Source organism: Sparus aurata, chromosome 20 (genome assembly GCF_900880675.1).
Source record: "Sparus aurata chromosome 20, fSpaAur1.1, whole genome shotgun sequence".
NCBI lineage: Eukaryota > Metazoa > Chordata > Actinopteri > Spariformes > Sparidae > Sparus > Sparus aurata.
The window spans coordinates 17107612-17132479 of NC_044206.1; the positions used below are offsets into that span (position 1 = coordinate 17107612).

The 24868-nt window shown below is 42.8% G+C and overlaps 1 protein-coding gene and 1 long non-coding RNA gene across 6 annotated transcripts in view; one reads left to right on the top strand and one right to left on the bottom strand.

Moving 5' to 3' along the window:
- The first annotated feature begins 600 nt into the window (after positions 1 to 600).
- adkb (adenosine kinase b) overlaps positions 601 to 24868 on the top strand; it is a 114452-nt gene continuing 90184 nt past the window's right edge. The window contains exons 1-4 of one of the 5 annotated variants that reach the window (XM_030401469.1): positions 604 to 963; positions 4664 to 4738; positions 4833 to 4886; positions 17794 to 17872. In XM_030401469.1, the coding sequence (XP_030257329.1) occupies positions 911 to 963; positions 4664 to 4738; positions 4833 to 4886; positions 17794 to 17872 (261 nt within the window). In that variant the 5' untranslated portion in view covers positions 604 to 910. Of the gene's footprint in view, positions 964 to 1914; positions 1937 to 3626; positions 3805 to 4663; positions 4739 to 4832; positions 4887 to 17793; positions 17873 to 24868 lie in introns of those variants that run through there. The other 4 variants (XM_030401473.1, XM_030401470.1, XM_030401471.1 and 1 more) reach the window with 4 other exon arrangements.
- The window catches only part of LOC115571837 (uncharacterized), a 30726-nt gene continuing 17531 nt past the window's right edge, over positions 11674 to 24868 (bottom strand). The window contains exon 3 of the long non-coding RNA XR_003981990.1: positions 11674 to 11766. This is a non-coding gene — a long non-coding RNA (uncharacterized LOC115571837). The remainder of the gene's footprint in view (positions 11767 to 24868) is intronic.

The window sequence follows — 24868 nt, forward strand, 5'->3', positions numbered from 1 at the left end:
GTTAATCTTTCATGTACTTTTGGGATGCACTTATTTATTTATTTATTTTCCTGGATCTTTGAGGGAATAAGCCAAGAAAAAGAGCAAAAAAAGAAGAAAATCATTGGCTGGGACTGAAATGGAAACTTTGCAGTATATCTCACATTTTCACATTAAATTAGTTCATTTCTCTCTTGATTTTTTAAAACTTGATCGGTTTGCTGATGTCATTCAGTGCCAGGCAGGTGACTCTATTTCTGGTAATACGCTGTAAATTAAATTAATTTTGAGATATGCACTATGCACATTTTGACCACTAATAAGACCAATAGTTAGAATGAAGGAGGTGATAATGTGATTTAGTGTAGCCCACTTTTTACCAAACTAATTTGCACTCTATTAAACTCATATAGGCTAAACCAGGTGACAAGAGATGAAGACGGGCCCTCTCGGACCTTGAGGGTCTGGGGTCTGTTTGGTACTCCCGCTTTTAAGATTTGGTGCAACAGCATCCTACAAATAATGTTAAATACTTTGGTAACACACAATGTCTTGAATTCAGCAGCTCAGATATATTCCTAAATAGACATATCTGAGTGTGGAGTTTAACTTGATCTGGGTGAAACAGGTGAAAGGCAAAGCACCGCGATAACACCGAGATAATGATATCCTTCTCCTTTTAATGTGAGTCAAATGCACTTTGGCACGGTCTGGATGAAAGAAACCCGCACACACCGATCCTCTCACGGACAAAGCCATTAGTTTTCTCTCCAGGTTGCATGCTGGTGACCAATTTATTCACCAGCATCTGTGGGGAAGGAAGCCGCAACCACTCACCACTCTCCCCCTGCCAGGCAGCAGCGGCTTCAGGGCTCCGCAGCGTCAACACAGCCGTTGCTGATTAAAAAAAAAAAAAAAAAACTAAAGAAAAATGTCCGACGAAGAACCGCCAAACATGTCAACAGGGAGGAAAAGAGCATTAAGGTAATACGCCGCCTGTATTGTTATGTGACATGGTGCGTGAAGCTCCCTGGAGTTAGCTGCTGCTAGCTAGCTGTTAATTCATGCTAACGTGTCTGGTTGCCGGAGTGAGCTGTCAGCGGGGAGGCGCGAGGCGACAAAGCGCTCAGCAGGTCGGACCTTTGAACGTTACATCGACCGGAGTGCTCAGGTGAAGCAGCCGTTAGCATTTAGACACGGGGTCGTTCCGTCGTAACGATGCTAACACGGCTAGCGGCAGAGGGGTGGGTACACCACTTGACAGGGAGGCAAGAAACCTCGCTACATCCACACAACCTGCGATTTACCGATTTAAAGAACATACACGTTAGCTATTGTGGCGGTTGGGAATGTCTTTATTTTTTAAAAGCAAAATGGATGAAGGGATTTTTGACAGGCGCGAGACAAACTTTGACGTGAGCTAAGAAGTTCAAACATCACGGATGCGGTCAGTGAAGGCATCTCATCATGAAGTGCACGGATTTTGCATTTTTTTCCCCCCAGAATTTTTCAATAATAATAATTTAAAAAATGCAGTTATCACGAAGAAAAAGGCGTATTAATTAACATTTAACCAACGTGTAATAGGAGCTATGGAGTATGATAAAGAGCACGACATACGAATGAAACGAAAAACGTCAGCAAAAAACCTAAACAATGATTGTTAAAGATGTCCTGTGACCTTTCAGTAAAACGTCGTTTCAGTACATATGGCTGTTCAATGAATCAAAGCATCAGTAATTAATCACACATTACCATAATGTAACCTACTACAGTGCTGGCAGGCAGCTACTGCCTTGTTGACATTATGCATAATGTTATGTGAATGGTGCGGCGTTCACGTAACTTCAGGAAAACTTTCGTCATATTGTCCATAGTCACGATTCACTCTGATGAGTACAGTCGGTAAAAACGGACGAGGACGTTGTATTTGCAGACTTGAATTCTCTTGGTAAAGGTAATTTTCACACTTTATATGTTCAGCAGGATTTTCTAGAGTACTTTAAACACAGCACAGTAATTTCAGATCGCAGGTGACTTATTGCTTCTGAAGCGCTGCGGTTAATATGGGAGCAGGTCAGGTTGGGCTGAAGAGTAAAAGTGAGAGCAACTTTTGGCTGCCTTTGAATGACAAAGCAAAAACAGCATTTTCATTGAGGAAATTTTGACATTTGGGTGATTATCGGGGCCGATATTAGTCATGTTTCTGATTATCGGTATCTGTGATTCTTCTGTCAGGTTGTCGATAAATGAACTAATTTTTAAAAAGTCACAGCATCCTCTCATACAATGTCCTGCCCACAGCAATATCTGATTAGTACCACGTCAAGATTACAAGCCTATAAACACTGAATAATCAGAATCTGCAAAGCAACTACTAACTAAGTGTATTATATAAATGTAGAGGAGTGGAACTTGAAAGTAGCAGAAAATGGAAATACTCAAGTAAAGTACCTCAAATTTGTTCCTAAGTGAATTGTACTTAGCTTTATTCTATGACTGAAGAGCTTTATTTTTACTGCAAAAAAATATTGCGTCAGCTGGCTAAACTGTCCAATGTTAAGTAAAAGTAAACTCATAAGAATGAGAGTAAACTTAATGTTTCATTTGAAAAAGGAGGGTAAATTGAATTTATCTGTGTTTCGCCACAATTTACAGCCCTGCAAATCAGCACAAGTGTAAATCTTTGGATTTTGATAGCAGAATTTCATATTGTTGCATCAGTTTCAGGGTCATTGTATTGTGACTGCCAGCCCATCGTATTGGCTAATGATCATTGTAACACCTGTACTATAGCATTATTCCAGCACCCAGGAACAGACTGAAGCTTCTGTTCAGAAGATGTCAGGTCTCTGACAGAGTGTAGACAGAATTCATAGGAAACCAGTGGAAATAGGCTGTAGGATGGGAGAAATTTGGTAAAAAAAAATGTCAAGGATGCCACAGTATGGTCCACTACCAATTTATATTTATAGTGGCCCTTCACAAGATGGCAGTGATGCAGGTGAGCAAGTGATATCATGCTACTAACAACTTAAAACAAGAAATAAGTATATAATCATCAATTAAATCACTCCAAGTCAAAAGTAAAAGACATTATCAATGATAAAGAATAACAGAGATGGTAGGCGTAACCTTACATGTTTCCTTTAAGCCCTAATTAAATTTTTTTTTTTTTAATTGTTTTACTATATCCCTGAAGATTTAATTGTCTAGACCAAATAAGAGTCATAAAACTATGTATGTGATTATTTGCTATACTCGAACAAGCTGCGTTCCAAATGTAAAGTAAAAATGTTGCTCCAAAACAATGTAGAACCTGCTATCAATACCACTTAGATTGAATTTAATGCACGTTTATTTATTTTTTTTTGTTGCTGTTAAAAGACTTTAGATACTATTTGTATACAGCTGCAAAACCTGGCAATATTTTTTCAGTTGACAAAACATACAACATGCAGTTGGATTACATGCAGGTTAAAATACATTCTATATGGTTAAAAAACTAAAGGTTAGTCCTTTAAAAGTCATTAATTTTTGCTAAATCACTGCACTTCCTGTTAACAACATGGTTCGCCTGCTTTCCCATTGGCATCAAACGCAGCACAGAAGGCTTGACAATAATTGGACCATGTGTAGCCAATCATAAGCCTGGAGTATACTATAGCCCGCCCACTTCCTCCAACAACCAGTCAGTGTCAGCCAAAGTGCAGCCACAGTTCCTGTAGTCAAAAAGCACATTGCTTTGACAGAGAGGAGGAAGCTGCTAACCATTTACTCATCAAGTGAGGCTGCTGAGTTTTCTGACACAATGCCAACTGCCAGGTAAGGTCCAAATGATAATATCCTCCAGGGTTTCCACAGGTTCTTCTGTTGTGGTTGTTTTCTTTAAAATGTGCTAACAGTACTGCCTGCCTTTAAATGGGTTGATTGAAAACACTGCAAGAAAGCGTATGATCTCAGATTTTAAAGAATCTGTATGTTCTTCCATCCATTGTATTACAAATCATGTTAAAGCCAAACTGCTGCCCAATGAATGCTAACTTTTAACTGACTCTCTGTGATCTTAACTGGACATTCATCAGGTTAGTGTTGTTTTTTATGAAAAATGGGTCACCTGTTGTGTCACTCCTGTTGTCAAAAGTAGACTTTGGCCACTGTGATATCTTATTGCTGAAAAAATATGAGTGGAATGGTCATAAGGAAATTGCCAGATTTTAAACATTATAAAATACAGCTTTTCCTGCTTTGATGTGCAAACTTTAGTTAAAACATGCATTATCCTAAAACTTTTGAATGACACGTCTTTACATGAGAACATTGCTTTATGTTCTGTCTTTTCAACAGGCTGAAATGCCTGCATTTCATTTGACCAATCTCCATCAAAATGTGGAAAAATAAACTCAGTCATTGCAAGATTAACATTTCTCAATGCTTCCCAAAGTCATAAAAGATCATTGTGGGTCTGGTATGAACTCAAAAGTTTGCAATTACACTGTTTATGCAGCATGTGTCATACACATGTTGACTGCAGGGTCAGGCAACAGAGTTTCATTGATTTAATGTCATACAATTGGAAACAGATGATTTTCTGTATCACAGCAGATTTTTGTGTGCTCTCTGTTCCTGCAGAGCCTGGTGAGTGGGAGTCTGCATAATACAATATGTTTTTGTCTCTCTGCAGTGAAAACACACTCTTCGGGATGGGAAATCCCTTGCTCGACATTTCAGCTGTTGTGGACAAAGATTTCCTTGACAAGTAAGTCTAAACAGCGCCTTTGTGGTGCCTGATTCCTTCCTATTTCTGTGCCTGCCTTAAAACACGCTGACATCTGTTTTATGCTTCCTGCAAGGTTTGGATTGAAACCTAATGACCAGATCCTCGCTGAAGACAAACACAAGGCCTTGTGAGTTAAAACGTCACACATGTGCTTCAGTGGTGCAACGCAAAGGGTTAAAATTACGTGGAACCATATAAGGGATACACTGGTCATTCATACCCAATACTACAGTACCATCTTGACACTTAAGCTGTGCTCAAAATAGCCAAGTTATAAATCAGCCCTCTGAAACTGTGAACCTCAGAGCTGGACACGCCCACATTTTCCCCTAAACTGAATTTGTGCCAGACTAAACCGAGACGGCTCTAAATTCCACACTGTTTTGGACTAAATGGTAGATCTGCATTGATATTTTAACTGCATTTCCTTAGGTGGACACAAAATAAATGAATTGATTCAAAAATAGAGGGTTTCTTGCATATGCACGCTGCCTCCACAGACCCTCCCTCTTTTACATTGCAAGCAAATGCAACGGTAACATTATAGCCTTCCTCGAAAAGCGTGGTTGGGTTTCCCTGAATATAGCGCTCCACTCATTTGATTTTCAGCCGAAGGTAAACCCACAACAAAAAAATGAACTAAAAATTAAAACAGATTACTGCCTGATCTTACACTGCCCTCTTCTTGATAGAGTGCAGATGGTGTCTTTTTCAGGGAATTTGTCTGTGTTAATTTTAGTGCAGAGATAAAAGGTTCACCATCTGCACGTGTGATGACAGTTAGAGGGAGAGTTTTTGACAATTTTCACACATTTATGGGTAAAACACTTGCACTCACCAACATTTGTTTTGTCCTCGCCTCTTTAGAGATGAGAGTGGGAATGTCGGATTTGTGATCTCTAATAAATACCATGGTAGCAAGAGTTGTTAACCTTACTGTTGGGTAATCATTAATTTAATTTGGCACATTGTACATGATACTGGAATTTCTAAATATGATACACTACCCTGAAAAATATAAAAGATATTTTGATTTTCAAATGGAAAATATAAACAAGATACATATTACAAGGCAAGTGTTTTTTTTGTTTTGTTAAGCAAAACAGCATTAAAGATAAATTACATCTGGCAATAATCATAGGAGAAGCAGGGGAGAGGCCTATGTGGACACTGCAGCAGTGTGTGTGTTGACTCGCTGCCCGAAAAGAAAAGAGATCGATATACATTGATACTTTGGGAAATGAGTGTTGAAACGGTTTAGAATATTCAGTTGTAATATTTTTCATAACACTATTCCAGACTAGACAGAAACTTTTTTTTAGGAATTGGATTCCTAAACATATTTCAGTATTTTGATGCATGTGATAAATATAGTAAAATCTAAGAAAAAAAGGACTGCAAAAGTCAACAATTCTAAATAAAAAATAGAAATGGAAAATGGAAAACATTTTAGGGATCAGCTCAGGAAGACAGATCTTTCCATTCAACTGAGTGTTGTAGTCCATGAGAAAATAAAAAGTTAATACTTAAAATACCATATATCACAATCAAAGAATTAGATAACCTTGAAATGTGGAAAGATCCTGCTGAGTAACAGACAAGACAAATTCTGGGCCATGAAACAAAACCTCCTTGTGGATTGATCAGGCATTAAAAGTTGTTGTTGCTGTTTTGGTTAATATTTTTATTTTCAAGTCTCTTATTGAAACAAACAATTCACTTTTCACTCAGTCATAAAAGGACATATTGGTTCTGTCGTGACCCACGGCTACACTGATTGAACCCCAGAGCATCTCTTGTTCATTTTGCGCTTGATTGAGCTCCCCAAAAATTGTATGTAATATTCAGACGTTGCCTGTAGTCAGACTGCTCGCCTCCACTTGGCCCTGCTCTCATAAGAGTCCAAGAACGGACTTCCATTTTTTTTCTTTTGGCCTTTATTTAACCCGGGTCACTGAGCACAAATGCTCTTCTTCGGGGATTTATTGCTCCACACTCGGGCACATTCACACCTTGAAGCTGCCCAGTACAACGGTCTTATCTGCTGGATGTAAGATAACCACATAAGACCTGTCTGCTGACCACTGAGCGGCTCCGCATTGGTGTTAAGTACCTTGCTCAAGGGCACCCACAATTCTCATGCTGGTTTTACGATTGAGCCCATCTAAAGCTCATAGCAAAATACTTTCATTCTTCTTTTGACATTAAATCTTTACCAGGACATTTGTATGATCAGGGTGATTAATTTGGGATGTGTAACCATGAAGGAATCTTTTACAAAGCTGCACACAAGAAATTCAAATAATTGTCCTTACAATAATTGTAATTTTTACTCACTGATGATGAGAGTAGAGACTACTTTGCAACAATTAGTGGTACTGTATACTGGACAGACGTCTTCTGGTACATTGCTATTGTTAATACCCTTGATTTTAAGGTAAAATTAACTGCCTTAAAGGTGCAAAATTATTCTGTTGATATTATTAAATATCAAAGCCCATATTAAGAAGTCATTTCAGTGAAGCTTGCTGATAGAATATTCATGTATTGGCACTCTGTTCCATGATTATACATCGTCCCTTGATGCAGATTTGGATCTAGACAAACATTCTCTGTCATTATTAAAATGGCAAATTTAGAAGATTACTCAGCCTTGGCAGAGGTGTCTGCTCTCTGAGTGCTTTTCTAGCTTTGATGCACGTTGATTGAACGATTGCAAACCTGAGAGGGGCAGAATTCCATGTACTCGTGTGTAAAATTCTAAGCAAGTGCAGTAATTGTAAAATCATAAAGCACTAGAGTAATGCGTACACAATATGAAGACAGAGGAGTACATTAGAGCATCTGTATCTTTTACAATAGCTACCTTGTCAGGTCTTGTTACTTGACAAAGGGACACATGTGACCTTGGGCGGCGGCAGCAGCAGCGGTGGCGGTGGCACAAAGCAGCATCATCAGCAGTGTTGTTCTCCTCCAGCACAAAAGCAGCGGTGTTATCTTTAGCCCCACAGACACCGTTCCCTCCACATTCTGCACAAGGTCAGGGCAGGATTAACATGCGGCTTTGGTGGTTTATTCCCAGCACAATGCATTTCAATGCATGTCCCCTCCAATACCACACGCACCACCATACTCGCCCTCACGTCTGTCACTTTATATCTGAATGTACATGTGGTTTTTTTTTGTTTGTTTCAGTTTATCTGTAAACTTTCCGCAACTTAAGCTTCAGATGCTGTGATACTAGCCACAGTTCGTGACTACGACAAGAGGTCATTCACGAGGTCATTGGTCCATGGAAGAGGAAGAAGCTGACTTCAGTGTTTTGACGAATAACATCATTACTTAAAGGGGCCACAACAGACTTACAAGGCTAGTCGACTAACGCCATTGTTGTGCTTCTGAATCTACAGAGTGTAACACGATTCATTTTTTCTCCCAATCACCCTGGTGGGAGAGAGATCATTGGATGCAGTGCACTGTAGCCATGAGTGAATTCAATTATCTAGTCACAGCAGAGCCCATATAATCCTGTTGTGGCTGAGAAATTGCCTGCTGTAGAAACCATCAGCATCCCTGTTAGTACTGGCTGGGGACCTAATGTTTTTTTTTTTTTTTTCCCGGAATAAGCCTCAACTGTGACTTTTGATGCCTTTTCATTTTACTTGGAATGTTTCAAAGTAACAATTAATTATCAGTTTTAAAGGTGCAATGTGTAACCTGGACTGTAGACATCTATGTTTTGTGTTGACAGAAGTGTATATATACAAAGGTTAGCATGCTTACCAGCTAGCTCTGGGCCGCTCTGTCTCGTAATGCCACGTAGTGTAGCTTAGCCATCTGGAGGTGGGCGCTGAGTGATGCCTGACTTCCATCTAGCTCCTCTCCCGCGTCATGCCTCTTCTGTCCCTGCTTGGGCCCCATTGTGTTGTATCGTGTCTGTGTTCCCTGTCGTCAAACTGGCCTCCCTCGGTTTTGGGGGCTGCTGAGCCCAGATCCATTGCCTACTCATCCTGCTTCCCTCCAACGTTCCCCGCTTGATACCCTGATCCCTGGGACTGAAAACCTCCTTGTCCCTGCAGTCCAAGGATCCTGGGCTAGCAGAGTAAACACCAACACTCTGCATGGCTAACTGAGCTAACTAGCCATCGGCAGCTAAGGATTGAAGCAGTTAGCGGTCACTCTGGTGATATATATCTGGTGCTTATGTATTGCACCTTCAAGTCAAAATGGTTTAGTTTTCTTACTATGGAAACTAGAGCAGAAATAATTACTTGATTAAGAAATTAGTTTGGTGACACTTGTTTGGCCAAAATACAGATTGGCTTTTTGTCTCTGCTTTACATTATTGTTAATGTAATATCTCTGGATACAAGACACTTAGTTGGACAAAACAGACTTTTTGAGGATGTCAATCAACGGTAGTTGGTTCGCAGTTCGAAAACCTTCATTTCTCAGATGTTCGGGTGCAAGTATATGTGGTTTTCTTAGTCCTCTATGCTAGTCAGGTAAATATTTAGTTTAAGGTACTTGATGTGAAAAAAAACCCAAGCAGTGTGGGGACAAACATTAATTGAGAAAATGATAATCAGATAATGAAAGCATGCAGGTTTAGGACACTTCCATATTGGCTTCACTTTTCAGACCTGGAGGCTAGGTCGCTGCCTATAGTCTATAGTGGCAGCCCAAACAAAAACTTTGCTCTGCTGAAAAAAAAAAAACCCACTAACCCCCTAGGAGTCCTGGTTGCTCAGCGGTTAGGATACATACCATATAAACCACAATGTCTCAGTTCATATCCGGCCACAGACATTTGCAGCATCTGCATTGCTTTCTCTCTGGTCACGTTTCCTGTACTTTCTCCTGTCAAAGGCCAAGAAATACTTCAAATTAAAATAAATGCATAAATCATGTAGATCAATCTCAAGTATGGCCAGAACCAACCCAGTAACCTCATCTCTCTCTGCTCTTTACTTATGTTTAACACAGATTTTTTACAGTGTGTTGGTTAGTGAGTCATGTCGCACTGAAACGCTCAGGTCCTGTATTGTATCTGCTTTCATTTGAACTGTCTTTCCACTGTGGTTTTCTTGACCTGCAGTTGAAAGGGTTGTGTTTGAGAGAATGCTTTGTGTGTTTTTGAATTCAGAGTATGAGCGGAAACCAACTAACCAAAGCACCGCATCTGACACTCCTCCACCCAGCGAGAGGAGCATCATCTCGCATTTCAGCGGGGGATATTTGTCAGATGTGACGCTGGAGGTCTTGCTCACTTTTTGCAGTCACTGCTGCCATCATGTGGCTTAAGTTCGGTACCTGCAAGGCGGGGAATATGCAATAGTGTTTTATAACTCACAATGATGGAACATATTGTCCTTATCCCCGATGATGAGACAAATTAGTGTTAAAATTGAATTAAAGGTATACTATTCACTGCACTGTTGTCTTTTAGAGTTTATACTGATTGGACGGCTTTGTATTCTTTTTATTTTGTCGGCATCTGTTTGTTATTTATTGCCACATTTCTCCCAGTGGTGGCTGACTTTGCCCAGTGCTGACTTGCAGTGGAAGGGGTATGTACCTTTTATACCCAGCAGGGGGCAACAGTAGCCTGCTGTTTTTACCCCAAGGAGTCTCCATAGGAAATAACATGTCAACATAATGAAAACACGCCTCTTTCTGCAGGAGATTATAATGTGGGCAAATAGACATTTTTATTCCAGGATAACTAGGCATTACAGGTTATTTCCTAACATACCATCCACCCAAACCCTCTCGGGCTTGTTAACCATATCATATTAGAGCTAATGATCATTAGCGTGTCAAATGAGTGAGTCATTGTTACTGTGAGTGTATTGTCACCTCCGAGGGGGAGAAACAAAAACATCAGCTGGCTCCTGAATATTAGTCCCGTTCAAACATTTGTTTTATGACTCCCTCTGTCCAATGATAATTAATTGTTTACTTTCTCATCTCGGGATGATGGCGTGACTCTTTTCAGAGGTTGTTTGCTCACAGCAATTAAGTTCATCAGTGCTCATCCTCCTCCCTCCTCCCTCCTCCCTCCTCCTCCCTCTCCCACCCCGCTTTTCCTCCTTTTTCTCCCTTTCTCTATGCTAAATGCAGATTAGCAGCGTCACAATCGCATCCAGAATGAGAGTAAACTCCTCATTATGCCGTGTGACCCTCTGCTGCATGAATAATTCAGGGCTGCAGCGTTAGTGGCTGCCTGTTATTAGCATTCGGGATGGCGAAGGAAAAACGAGAGAGAGAAGGAGAGAGAGAGAGAGAGAGAGGGTGGGAGGCTCATATCACTGACAGGGCTGACTCAGGGGGATCAGCCCTGGATTGAGACACACATCACACACACATCATCACACGACACAGGAGATCAGTGGAGGTGCCTCTCCACTCACACACCCCGCTGTCTGTGTACATCTTACACACCCCTGCCGCCGTGCAGCTCAATCTGCTTACTGGGAGGAAAACAACAAAGGCCCCTCTCACTGAGTACATGCTAAACACTGTGGCTCCTGGGTGTGTGTGTGTGTGTGTGATTGATTCTGCTCTGTAAACACACTTGACTCTCACCCCTTTTTTATGTCTATTTTTATTTTTTTTTATACATAACGAAGCGAATTGTGAGTGTTAGAAACCCCCAGCAGAGCTATCCTGGTGTGTCAGGAAGAGGAAACACTCCCCCTTGTGAGTGTGTGTGAGTGTGTGAGTGTTTGTGTGTTTGTGTGTGCTCACATGCAAGCATGCGTGCAGAAGCTGCATGTGCTTGCCATGGTGCCACTTCACTGGATGCACTCATGCTTGACTGAGTGTGTAGACACATCACAACCACCCCCCTTTTTTTACTTCCCAGCTCCCTTGTCTGTTGCTGAGGCTGAGTGCTGTACTACAGTACTTAAACTCACCTCCGCTGGCCCGCTGGGGGGTCAGAACATCCGGCTCCCCCTGCTGCTGAGGGCAAAGGTCGCGGGCCTGCATCCATCAGCTGGCCCCTGCGCCAAGAAGAGAGAGCAGAGATTAATGGCACTCGACTGGTAATTGAGACATCAGAAAACATGCTCGGCTGCTGTCATCCGCGCGCCGCTCTTGATGTTTTATTGATACGCGTGAATCCGACGATTTGGGGCGCTTGCTCACATCTGAAGCTGTACTCGACTGTAAGAAATGTGGATCTAGACCTTTTGAATTATAGAAACAGGAAAACTTTCCAAATAATGGAGCTAAAGAAGCCTCACATCTTGCCCCACTGTTTGTCCTCTGATGAAATGGGTTAACGCGCAGCGATGCGGTGTGATTGCCTCGCATTTAAAGCGTACATGCTGCATCATGAGAGATGGCTGATGCAATCATAATTAAAGCTCGTCCTCGCCGGAGCTGCAAATGCCTTTCCCCCCTCTTGTTGATGGCGGCTGCCAGCAGGTGGTGCCAGAAGGAAACATCACAAGTCAAAGGGAGTGTAACAAACATAATCCACATCTCTGTGCATGTGTCGTCTCCCCCCCCCCCCCCACACACACACACTCCTCTACCCTCCAACTCCCCCCTTTTTAAAGAGCGTTTTATAATTGAAATGTGGGCGTCTCAGCCAGTACATACAGCATGTTCAGTTCAGAAAAGCATGCTCAGGGCTATTTTTAGGCATCTTTGATCCCTAGCAGCCACACAGGAAAAGCCACTGATGGCAGCAGCCCTCATACATGTAGGCTAGTTAGTATACTATCTGTGCTGATCATTTCTCTACACCTAGCCTGTGCGGGGGTAGAGTTGGGAGGCCCGAGTGGTGAGCAGCAACACTCCCCGCGTGTTTAAAGTTCACACTGGGCCATATGGTCCCCGCAGTAGGGGGTGTTGGTGGAATTATTCACACGGAGCGCTCCGAATCGCCAAGATCCTGGTATCAACCTCCAAGATAAGGGGAACGTCTCAAAGGCTTTGTGCTCCGGCTTCAAATCTCAATCCTCAGGAGAACACCAGAAGCCCCGTCCTCGCTTACACACTCCCGTCTTCCCACTCTCTCCCTCAATGTGTCCCTCTTTCTCTCTCTTTCATGTCCTCTCTCTCTCTCTCTCACTCACACACACACAACACACACACACACACACACACACACACACACACACACACACACACACACACACACACACACTCTCACACTCCCTTCTCCCGCATCCACACAGTACAGTGTGACAAACAACGCCACCCTCTGCGGCGCGAAGCCAAAAACCTGTGACATTTTAGAGGAAATAATATGAACTCATCCTCCATGACCAGATTTTGCCCCCGCCGCCTAATCCTTGAGTGCAGCCTAATTAAGTACAAACAGCAGTCCTCGGTTAATGCCAACAAATGGGCTGCTGCCGCTGCTGGAATCGGCCAATTATTAAAGGGATGCACATTTGTTGTTTCTGCATTCTAATGCAATTACTCACCCATTATGACCATGTAATTGCGCAGTCATTAATTGTACATCCAGTCTATATTGCAGAAAGGCTCGTAAGGCTCTTTCCTGCACTGGGGGACTTGTGGCTGTTTTTTCTCCGCTGAACAGTGGACCGGTCCGAGATACCTGAGCGACGGCCGTATCGCATTGCTTTTGTACGAATCAACATTCATCCCTTTACTGTGGCATATTAGAAGATGTCAGAGGACGGGGAACAAGGCCTTGCTCGCTGTTTGAATCATGACTCATTTGTGTTCAGTACTTTTATGCGCCTCATTCTTCGCCATCTATTCCCATCCTGCCCTAATGTTCCGCTGATAAGAATGTCCTATTCATTCTGCGTTTTTCACCAGTTGCTACAGAGAGAGGGGGAGCGAGAGAGAGACTCTACAGGCATTGAATGAAAAGCACATCTATTTCTGAGGGGGAGCGCAGGCACGGTAGAAGATAATTATTGATTTGAAATAAGAAAAGATAAGGCGCAACCTTGAGCAGCCCGGCGATAGCGCGCAGAACAGAATAATTAATGGTCCTGTCTTGTGTCGGGACAAGCTTTCACACTGAGACGAGCGTATTGATTTTAAACAGATAAACTGCGTAACCCTTTGTGAAGGGTTTGACAAACAATTTAATTGGGGGGAAAAACAACAATATTCCTCACCCTTTCCATCTCCCTTTCATCACGTCCCCGAGCTGTTTTTCCTCCGCCTGACCTATGGAAACAATTACTGTGCATCAGGCCTTGTACTGCCTCCAGACTACCAAGGAAGGCTGGTGTAGGATGCACACACTGATTGGGGAATCTAATCAATGGTGTAACCTGTCTCCGCTCCAGATGCCCGTGTTGAAACCGGGATTACCGTAGCCTTTTAGCTGCGTCGTCCCCTCTTCTGCTCCCATCAGAGGGGGAGAAAGATAGATCCGCCTGTTTGAATGTACCTGCCTGCTATAGCTGAAGCAGAGATAATTTACTGTTCCTGTACAACCCTCCTCCTTCCTAATCCCCCAAGGAGAGCAGCAAAGAAGCCCCCAGTCCTCCTCACTTCTTGCCTTGCCCTCCCCTGATTAGCGATAGGGGCTGTTTGATCATGTTTCCCTGCCTGTCCTTGTGATTTGTAAGCTGTTTAAACGTGAACGAGGCAATTAAATAAGGACGAACGGAGGAGAGTGGGTGCCGTGGTGATCATTAGCGATGAATTACCCCGGTGTGCACTCAAACACTCGGGAGGACTTTCACGCGGACCACTCCCGAGGATCCAGATCCAATCTAGCCATTGATTAACAGAGACTTGTTCTTCCTGCGAAATCACTCGACGGGGATTTTAGGGCACTCATCCGGTCTTATCGAGATAGGCTAACATCAAAGGCGAATGAAGAGGGATTGGGTAAATGGGCTCGCCTTGCCCTCCATGTAAGAGACTTAGAGGAGCAAATCTTGAATTATTGCCTCATGTAAATAATCTACTTGGCTCGTTTTTTTGGGGGTGGGAGGGAGGCGAGAGAGGAACTCATGAGTCACTCGGGGCAGAGAACACTCATAGTACTTTGGAAGCTCTCATATTTCCCTTGATGGGAAACAACGGTGGGGGCTCCATCTTCAGGAATGTAAACAACACGATGTTCCTGACTTGTGTGATCTGCCCCGACAATTTGGATGCGTTAAGCCTTGGAGATGCAGAGGTATTAGTTTGTGAGGAGGACTCTCATATCCTCTGAATACAAATATTCCATTCAGTAGCCTAATTCCCCTTAATTTGATTTAAGCCAAATAAATAAGTGCCTCTATTAGTCTCAAATTGGAAGGTATGAAATTGAAAAAAAGCACAGTGCCTTTAGTTAAGAGTGGTATTTAACCACCAGTGTCAAGGGCAGTCTCTTGTAAATGCATGTGTTATATAACACAGCCTGTCTGTACATTAGTGGAATGCATGGCATAGTTGGAATTGCTGTTCCATTGAACAACACCAGTGGGTTTTAAAAAGAAAAAGGTTACCGGCTGAGGACATTTTGTTCAAAACAATTTCTTTTTCTTTGCTCCCTCCCATCATCGAGTGAGCTCACACTGCAGTCGACGGAAAAGGGATTTTCTCTTCCTAAATGGCCATGGGGGCCGTTTACGGTGTCACTACTATGGGATCACATGATGTTTGAGGGTGTAAAGGTCTTGAGGCAGCTGCTCCTTTTCGGATGGGATTTTCGAGGCATCCAAGAGCAGGGCCCCATGCTGTCTGCACTGAAAGGTGGAGCAAATACTTCTAGGAAGGGGAGAGAAAAAAAAGGCTGAAATCCTCAGAAGCTGTGTGTCTATTTGAAATGGGTTCTGGAGTCCCTCGGCTGCCTTCATGTTATAAACACCCACAGTGCTCAAATTCTTCCTTTGTCAAGGAGTCATAACAGGTGTCTCAGGAAGGATTTTTTTTTTCCCGGTTAGCATATTTTCCACTTGCATGGAAAGTTATTTTTTTTTTCTTTATTAGGAACATTCTGCCCTGGGTAGACCCCTCGCCTTGAGACATGATATGCAGACTTTCTTTGAAGCCGTAAAGGTTACTTTCACACTCGCTCAAAATTCGGCCATGCCTAGTTAAACCAGGTTGCGCTCAAGTATTGAACACCTCTGGCAGACACATGTTGGTAAGCCATGATGCACTTTGCATACATATTTCTCCAGTCTGCGGCGAGTGTATGCAAGCGACACAGCGTTTTTCTAGAGATTCAACAAGTTTGCTCTCTCAGAACGTGCAACCTTTGACCTCTCCTCCACGCATGTTTTTTTAATCCTAAAAAGGGAATGCATTGGCAGCGTGTAGTGGAGCCTTTACATAACCAGCGACCCTTGGGATTACGCTTGAGCATTTTCTCAACCCACCCCTCTTACGCAGTTAATTTAAGGTGGAATTACACATGACACCAGTGGGAATGGTACAGGGTAACGGTGCACCTTGAACTATTTACCATGTCATTGGATTTACAAATAAATACACTTAGAAATGGACAAGTCTTCAATTTGCAGTCGGAGGGGGAAAAAAAAACAGCCACGGACCTCCTAATGTGGCGTATCATCTTGACTGCAGTTAGGTCAATTTCCTTCGCAGGGTGGACACGTTTTGTATAGCCCGCCCCCCTGGGAGGTTGTTTGTATGAGCGATGTGGAGAATACACATTATTCATGTTCTCAGCTCCCCCAGATAAAGCCTCTATCTCGCAGCGTAGCCCAGCTTTGCATCATGTTACGCCTAAGCGTCGAGGCTATTGATGTTTGAAATGGCAGCATGATGGGAAAATACAAAAAAAATGATAGAAGCGCCGTCAGTATTTCACTGCAAGGGACCCAAGGGTGTTCCCGTGGTTTATGTTTGAAAACTCAGCAATTGTTTACTCCCTATTCCCCAATGTCGTGTCTGTTTTCTTGACTCATTGTGTTTAGTCTGTTACAGTCGTTTCTAAACTTTCGCTGTATGCTTCTTCATACATCAAACATTTAATCAGATGTGGTCTCTCCCTAAACAAGTTATCCGGCTATGAGGTTTTTTCTGCACAAGGAAATTGTAGAACTTGTTTGTCTAATTGCTCAGAAAAACATCACCTATAAAATAGAAAATCTCTGCCTGTCTCTGCCATGCGAGAGATGAATAGTTCCTTTTATGCATTCCCCTTTGAGGAAGCATTTCAAGTTCCCCCTCGCAAATGACTTTCTCTGCTCATCTTGCTTTAATACTGTGTACGGCTAACTACAACCATGTGTGGACAATGTTGCTCTTTTTGCTTTTATCAGGCTGACATTCAGACCCTAACTGGCTCTTTTCAACTCCAGCAGCATTTGTGGTCAAGTATCCCATTTAACAAAATCCAGCATTTGCTTGCTTCTTTTTTCCAGCCTCTTTTTTTTCTTTCAAAGCAGTTTATATAAACAGCTTGCACCTGGAATGTCACAGATGAAGAAGAAAAAAAAAAAGGAAAAATTGTATTGCAGAGTCGGCATACTGCTGTCTTCTTTACAGCCGGGACAGAAAAGGCAAAAACAAAACATTCTGATGACTTCACCGACTTATTTTTCGACGAGGGTGTAGTGAAGGAAATTAGCATACATTAGCATTCATTTGGCGATGTATGATGTAATTAATGTGCATTTAGCATGTTAGCAGGTTGTTGTGCTAACATCAGTGTAACAGCATGTTATGCTAGCCCGGTTCATATCAAAGCTTAAAATTTGCATCCCTCAGTACCCTGTGTTAAACTAGCTGTGGGATCAACATGGATGCCTTTTACTAAACCTCGCAGCAGTCCATCCAATAGTTTTGAGATATTATCGGATATTTTCACATCCTCAGTGTTCACAGCTGCTCTTCAGCTTTACCTGTCTAACCTCCCCTAATTGATTTTTGTGTTGACTTATTTGTGGTGCTTATGCCTCATTCCTCCTACGCGTGTTGTAATGTGACAAATGTTGAGAAGGCTGCGGTTGTACTTACTATGCTCCCCTAAGGCTTTTTTTTTTCAGCAGGTCTGGTCTAATTCAATTTGTAGTTAACCTTGAATGTTGCCTTTTGTACTGTAACACCTCTTCTATTTATTTCAGGTTTGAGGAAATCGTCAAGAGGAACAAAGTTGAGTACCACGCCGGAGGTTCGACCCAGAACTCAGTGAAAATTGCTCAGGTTAGTCTTCTCTGGCCCCTCTACAGTCTGCCTGAATGTGTTTTGAATATACAGTGGTATGCCTGTAACCTTAGATTTGTCAGCTTGGCAGCCCTGGGAATAGAGAGCATAGCTGCACAGCATGTTGACACATTACAGTTTTAGGTGTTGTGAATTCATCAGACCTGCCACGGAAAGAGAAAGGCGGGGAGGATTCATAATATTTGCAGCGTTATCTAGTTGGCCTAATTTCCTGAGACATATCAAACATCAATTAGAGAGAATTACAAGTAGATGCAATTAACATGTCACAACAAATTACATCAAACAAATGCTGATCTTCTGCCTGGCTGTTAGACAGATTTGAGCATCTTAAAAGAAAGTGGTGATTGTCCAAATCTAAAATTGCAATCTGAACTTGAGAAGATTATTCACTGAATCATTTTTTTTATTTATTTATTTTTTTTAAGTGACTGCAGCAAGTCTGTGAATTTGACATGCAGTGATTAGCTGCTGATAAGGCTTTGGTCTGTGCACAATAAACAAAGAAAAAGCATCCAGCTGAAAAATAATTCTCTTCCAAGTAGAAATGAGTCCAGAAGCTAATTGAGAGGCTGATGTTTGTGAAAGCGCAGACTCTTTCTTGTGTGTGGGTTTTTTGTTTGTAACGTGTCAGAACAGTGTGTAGACTTGCAATTTGTACATGTGTGCTTGTGTGTACGTGCCTGTGTGCGTTTCTTACACACGCTTGTGTGTATTTAGCACAAGATAGATACCAAGAGAGGGAAGAGAAGGCAGGCAGGCCCTCAGGCTGCCACCATCTTCATGCTTTGGAGACGGTAAGCATCCTTTAAAAAGACATGCGAAGCTGCGCGCCTCCATACAAACACTCTTTAATTATCAAGATGAGAAGCGAGAAGATGAACCTCAGTCACTCGCAGACATTAACTGCCAGTTTTTACTCTTAGGGAAGAAGCAACTTCCCTTATTTTTCAAATCTTGCGTGCTTGGTGCAGTTGGGTTTTAAAAATGGCGGCCCAACTTCCCCACCAGAGTCAATTAAAAACTTGAGCACTGCAATCGCAAAATTCCCCCAAAGATTATTTTCTACTTTCTTCCCATCACACTATTAGTTTAGTCAGACACAGACCTAAGAAAGGATGATTTATTTAAATGCACTGCATGTAATTTCTGCCACCAGGGGTCCCTTCATCAAAAGAGTGAGGGATTATGGGAGTTGTTGTCTTCATTGTTAAACAAACTGCCATTTTTGATGAAAGTCTATCTCCATGACTCGGGCTGAAACGTTCACTGACAAGTTCATGTGTTAAAGTTCTCCTCACACCTTCCTCACGCTCACCCAGAAATTAAAACATCCGTCAAGCAATACAACATTTTGTATTTCTCTTGGTTTGTTGGAAAAAATGTTTAATGTAAACACCAAACAGATGGTTTGTTATGCATGAACCATCTGGGAAAAGCGCCACAATAAACTTTCCATTCTCTCACTGTCTATCACGGGTAGTGCTGAATCCTTGTCTTCTACAACAGTTCCTGAATGATACTTTGTTTGATACTAATTATATGAAATCGGCTTAAATTACGCTTATGAGATTAACTCCTTAGGTCTTCAGATGTGGTATTGAATGACAAGTTATTTTTTGACGCCCGATCGTATCGAGGCAAAGCGGTCAGTAGCCATCAAAGAACGATACCCAGCCCTAATCACAGGCTGACATCAACCAATTAAGTCAAACTAGCCAACTGAGGGAAGAGCAGAAACATCTTTTCCATCGAGAAAAGCCTTCAGTGCCGTTCTCTGCCCCTTCTTCCAATAAAATATGCTCTTCAGTTCTGATATAACTGGTGCTGGCAGCATCTATGCAAACCTCTCAAGGAGTTGCCATTGTTGTTCAAGCCACAAGCACATAGTTTGAAGCCTGCTGAGATGGATTTGTGAGATCACTTGAATCAAGTGCACAGCTCAACAAAATGTATATCAAAGGTCTTTTTCATAGACATTTTACTGCATAAATGTTACATGTGATATGTTTAAGAAGACACTGAAGGAAGTGCCCCGAGTTGCTAACCTTGTGAACTCAGATGTCGAAGGAGATTTTCATTGCAGGCCCCTTGCTGGAGAAAGAGCCGTCATGGCCTCTTAGCCCTGTGAGGAGCGTTGAGTCAACTAAATTATTCTGTCTTATAATGGCATGGCAGGCCCCAGACAAATGTTATTCTACTCTGTTTATTTGGATATTTACCCCCTTCCGAGGGAAGATGTCGAGCCGATTCTGAAATGCTCAAGATAACAAGAGTGTTTTTTCGTCCCACACCCAGAAGTCTCAGAAACAGTTTCTGTCAATATATACCTTGAAGCACTGACTTTTCCACATTTCACTTTCAGGTGATGGTGTTCTTTTATGAAAAATGTATAATGCATAACCGGCTCCCAGATTATCACATTGTAGCACTTGCAATATGTGAAACTTCAAACCCTGCTGTATTGTGGAAGCTGAACCTTCAAACACGAATGATATGCACTGCAGCACTGAATCCACATCAAAGGGCCCAGTGACTAAATGAGATGCTCGATCCAGGGCAGGTTTGCTCAGGAGCACCATCGCTGCTGGAGGAGAGAAAAGTGTTCAGAGGCTTTGCACAGGAATCGCTGCACACGCTGGGAAAACCCAGGGTGTGGGAGGATCAATGCCTTCGCCAGTAGAACTCGTACTTTCCTCCAAAAAACTCGACCGCTTCATCGGAGGCTGTAATAGGTTAAACACTGCCGCTTCATCCGAGCTAAGATTTCTGCACTATCAAGGAAAACCTAAACCTCGGCTTTAAGAAGATGCAGAATCGATGGTAATTGGATTTAGTCAAATGAGAATTGACCAAGCTTGAGCTTAGATGGATAAGTATTGTTTCCCTCTAACTGCCGACTCTGCCCCCACACTTTGATCGAAATCAGCCGCTTGCAGTGTTGCTAGCCGTTGATTGGTTGCGCTCAGTTCCATCTATAGCTGTCTTTAGCACTGGTACGATCGTTTTTTTTCTTGTCACTTATATTCAAAGCCCACATTGCGATAAACATGAAGTCCACAGGTAGATGTGGAACACATTTTTGACTTCCTTAGCTTGTGCGTCAGTGCTACTCAATAATGCTTGGATCTTGTTCGGATCAAGCCAGTTGCAGGGTTTTACAGTATGCACATCTCTCTGGCTCCAAGAAGAGAGAGAGAGACAGAAAGAGAGAGAGAGAGAGAAAAATGCGATGATAGAAGTGGGTTGGAGGTTGTTGCCTTTGCCCAGGCTCTAACAAACACCATGCCCTGAAGGTGCATCCGACATAAAGGCTCACCTACTGGATGTTGCAGGGCTGTAAGGTAACAAAAAACAGCCCGTGCAGCGCTGCTTGCTCACATACAGCTTCACACATCAAAGGGGCCTCTGCTCAGATAGGGCACGGTGGGAAACAACAGTCCTATTTTTTTTTTTTTCAGTCATTTACAAAGTTGAAGGAGAAAAAAAAAAAAAGCCATGGCCGTTCTGAGCATGTGATCCAGAATTTGGTGCCGCCGAGCTCACATGGTGTTTATCACAGGTGACAGAATTGGTGGGGGGAGTCGGTTGACTGGAGGGGCTGGTATCAAGAAGCACAGTCAATTCATTTAGACAGAACATCAAAGTCCTCCAACAGCTCCTTAGGGCCCAGAGATTGAAGTCTGAGCAGAGACAGGCTCATAGGGAGTTATTGCTGCTGCCAGGGAAGTAGATCCGACTCCGAGTGCCTCGTGTAAACCGTGCATTCTCATTATGATCCTCACAAATCAACAGCATTGACGTATTTTATTTCTCTGCACTGTAAGCACGCTTTGTACCCATTCACCAAAGGGACAAATTGTTATGTTTAAGTGCCCTAGCTGTGAACGCGTCACAAAGAGTTATGATTAAGTGCGTTCCCATTTTCTTTATTTAGATTTTGTGCGATGTTTGCAGTCTATATCATCAATCCACCGTGATGTCTTAATTATTGTTTAGAAAGTAAAGGCTTTTGAAAAATCTGCAGTCTCTGTTATGGTTATGATGCCTGTTTAACATTTCCTCAGACTTGGTCAATCGTGGAAGGGGTGAATGGGGCCCAGGCTTGGATGTTGGCTCGGAGCGCTTAATTGGAAACGCATGTGCACCACACTGTCGAAAGTTGTATTTAAAAAACAGAAAAAAAAATCCCACAGCACTACTTGACTTCGAGAAAAGGTCCTCACCAGCTCATATTTTGTAGGGGGGGATACTTAAACTGGGTTTGATGTCTCATTGAAGGCATTGACTTATTTCTCGAGGTTGAAAATATTCCATGACCTAATGTTTGGCTTTTACAGCTCGTTTTGTTAAATAAATAAAGAACAGCAACTTGCCCTCCATTTGAATGGGCTGAATGAAGAAATGCCTACGTCTGGTTCCACTTAGAGAAAAGAGGACAGTTCAGGAGAAAGAGTGGAGCTTTTGTGTTTAAACTATGTGACTGAACGTTCAAGAGGATGTGCTAACATTTTTACTGTTACTTTGTATTTGTACTTCTGACACTTGTGCACAAGTGTTCAGAGAAATATTCTTTGTCCATGAAGAGACGTTTGAGAGATTCAGAGGTTCATTTTCCTACTGAGATGTACATAAAGAGCTTTGACTTTTCTTGTTTGGGTTTTTGATCGTGTCGAGTGAGCTTGTAGTTGCATAGATCTCGGCGCAGCTGTGCCGGAATGAGCACGCTAATGACCGATTAAAACCTGGACCCTGGTGGGCCTTTGAGTTCCACACCGCAGAAATCAACCCTCTCAAGCATGCGCCTGTTGTTAAAGCGAAAAGCCTCTTGTTTGTTTTAAGACAGGTTAATTGCAGAACCACTGTTAGCACCCACTCTGAGCCGTTTCATGGCACCGGGGTCGTGCCGTTTCCTTCCCATTACGAAGCAGTGGAAGGTCACAGTCTGTTAAGCTTCTTGTGAGAGATGCATGAAACCAAATGGATTTCACCCCCCCTTTCCATTCCCATCTCCACTCATTCTAGACATTCCAGGTGTGCAAGCGAGCACTTGAGGGGGGCTGCCATTGTTTTCCTCGGCACAAGCAGAGGAAGCAACGAACGCCTCATTCGCTTTGATGAGCGATGTGTTCATGCGTGGGCTTCAATGTCACCCGCCATGAGGCAGCTGTGAAGTCGCAGCTCACGTCTGTGGTGCCATTTACTCAATGATGAAGTGGGGAGATCTCTGTTGGTTCCACATCCACCTCCCCTCTACACACACATGTAGGTACACACACCTCGTCTGAGCATGTGTTCCTCCCACCTCGACTGTATTGTGACTGTATGTCACAGCTAATACCGGCGTGCATCAAATCTCAAGCTCTGTGATCACAATGATAAAGGTTGACTGGGCGATTATGCAAGGCTTTGTCATCAGAGGGATTTGTTAACAGGCGATGGCCCCCGCCGCGTTGCGCCTTCTTTCTTGTGTATCCTCGAATTTGACTTTCACACGAAAATGATTTGTTTGATTTAATTTTCCTCTCAGATTCACAAGATTTGTGTTGCCCCGGCGAGAAATGGCACAGATTGCTGTATAGGTGACACATTACCGTCCCAGTTGAAGTTAATTTGCCGTCAAATTTGCGACTTAATTTAAGCTGCCAAAGGGAAGATGTGGGGAGTAGATTGTAACTCATAAGTATGCATTGGAAAGAGTGTTGATTAACATTGAGGGCTCAGGAGACAGACGCACTCAATGTGTATCATCTGGCCTCAGAGGCTGGCAGTGGAATTGAATGTGATATCTTGCATAACGTGTCCTTGCTTTAAGTCCTTAGTTCCAGGCTCAGGAAGAAAGGCTGCACCGTTGGCTTGCTTGCTTTTTTGCTTGGCTGTTGTACAGTTGCCCGCGCTCCAGGCGAGCTCTGAGTGAAATCTAAAAGGACTTGTGAAACAGACAGTAGTCTACATATCTGGCAGCATTTTCATGTCAAATTAGAATGATACTTTGCACAGGACACTTAGTTTGCCTGCCACGTCGCTGTATTCTGCAGTTGAAAGCAGCCGCTTGCGTGTTGGTGATGAAACATATCCGCTCACATGGCTGCGGAATGGTCTAAGAGCCTTTCAGACTGTAAACAATGGTTCATTAAATTAACTATTGGTTGGAATCATCTGTTTGCACAGGTCAGGTAACTGATGAATGAAAGGATGATTGTGCATTTTACACAACTGTTCTCCGTTTTCATGTGATTATGATTGAACGATGCCCCACTCTCATATTTCCCCGCAGAATGTCTGTGGCAGTAGCATTTATTTGGCACATTCTCAGCATGCTCCCACTCTTGCAGTTGAAGTGTTGCATAGCAACTGAGAAAAACAGCTTTAAATATTTTGGTTAAAAAGGTTTTAAGAAAATAAAGAACAGCCTGCAATTACTGTTCATTTCTCCCGAGTTCATAAGTTTAAGGAGCTGTAGTATTGTGCCAAGTAATAAATGAAATACCAAATTAGGCTTTGTGTTTGCTTGGAAAAACTGAGAAAGCGGTATGTCTAGGATATTGCGTCCCCTTTTGCCAATCCGGTTATTCATCTATAGCTACTTTGTTTATCGAATGAGTGCTGGCAGCTGCCTGCACCTTCACTAATTCACAACTGTTTTGAAACAAAGCTCAGAGTAGTTTTCAGAGTGCAGCTTGGCGCAGTTTTCAAGCCAACTGAGTATATCTGTGACAGGATGGAAAATGTGTAGGTGAGAGCAAATTTGAAGTGATGTGCCTCAGGAAAATGGATGGGGATAGAGCGATGGGGATGGGGGCGCATGTGGAGAGAGAGAAGGCTGGATGACGCACAGCAGGTGACAGACAGACACTAATAGTAATGGCTCTTATCAGTGCTTCGCTCGCTCCCTCTTTTCACATGGGCTCTGACATCCTCCTCCTACTCCACCCCCTCCATCTAGCAGGGGGTGCTGGGAGCTCGCTGGGTTGT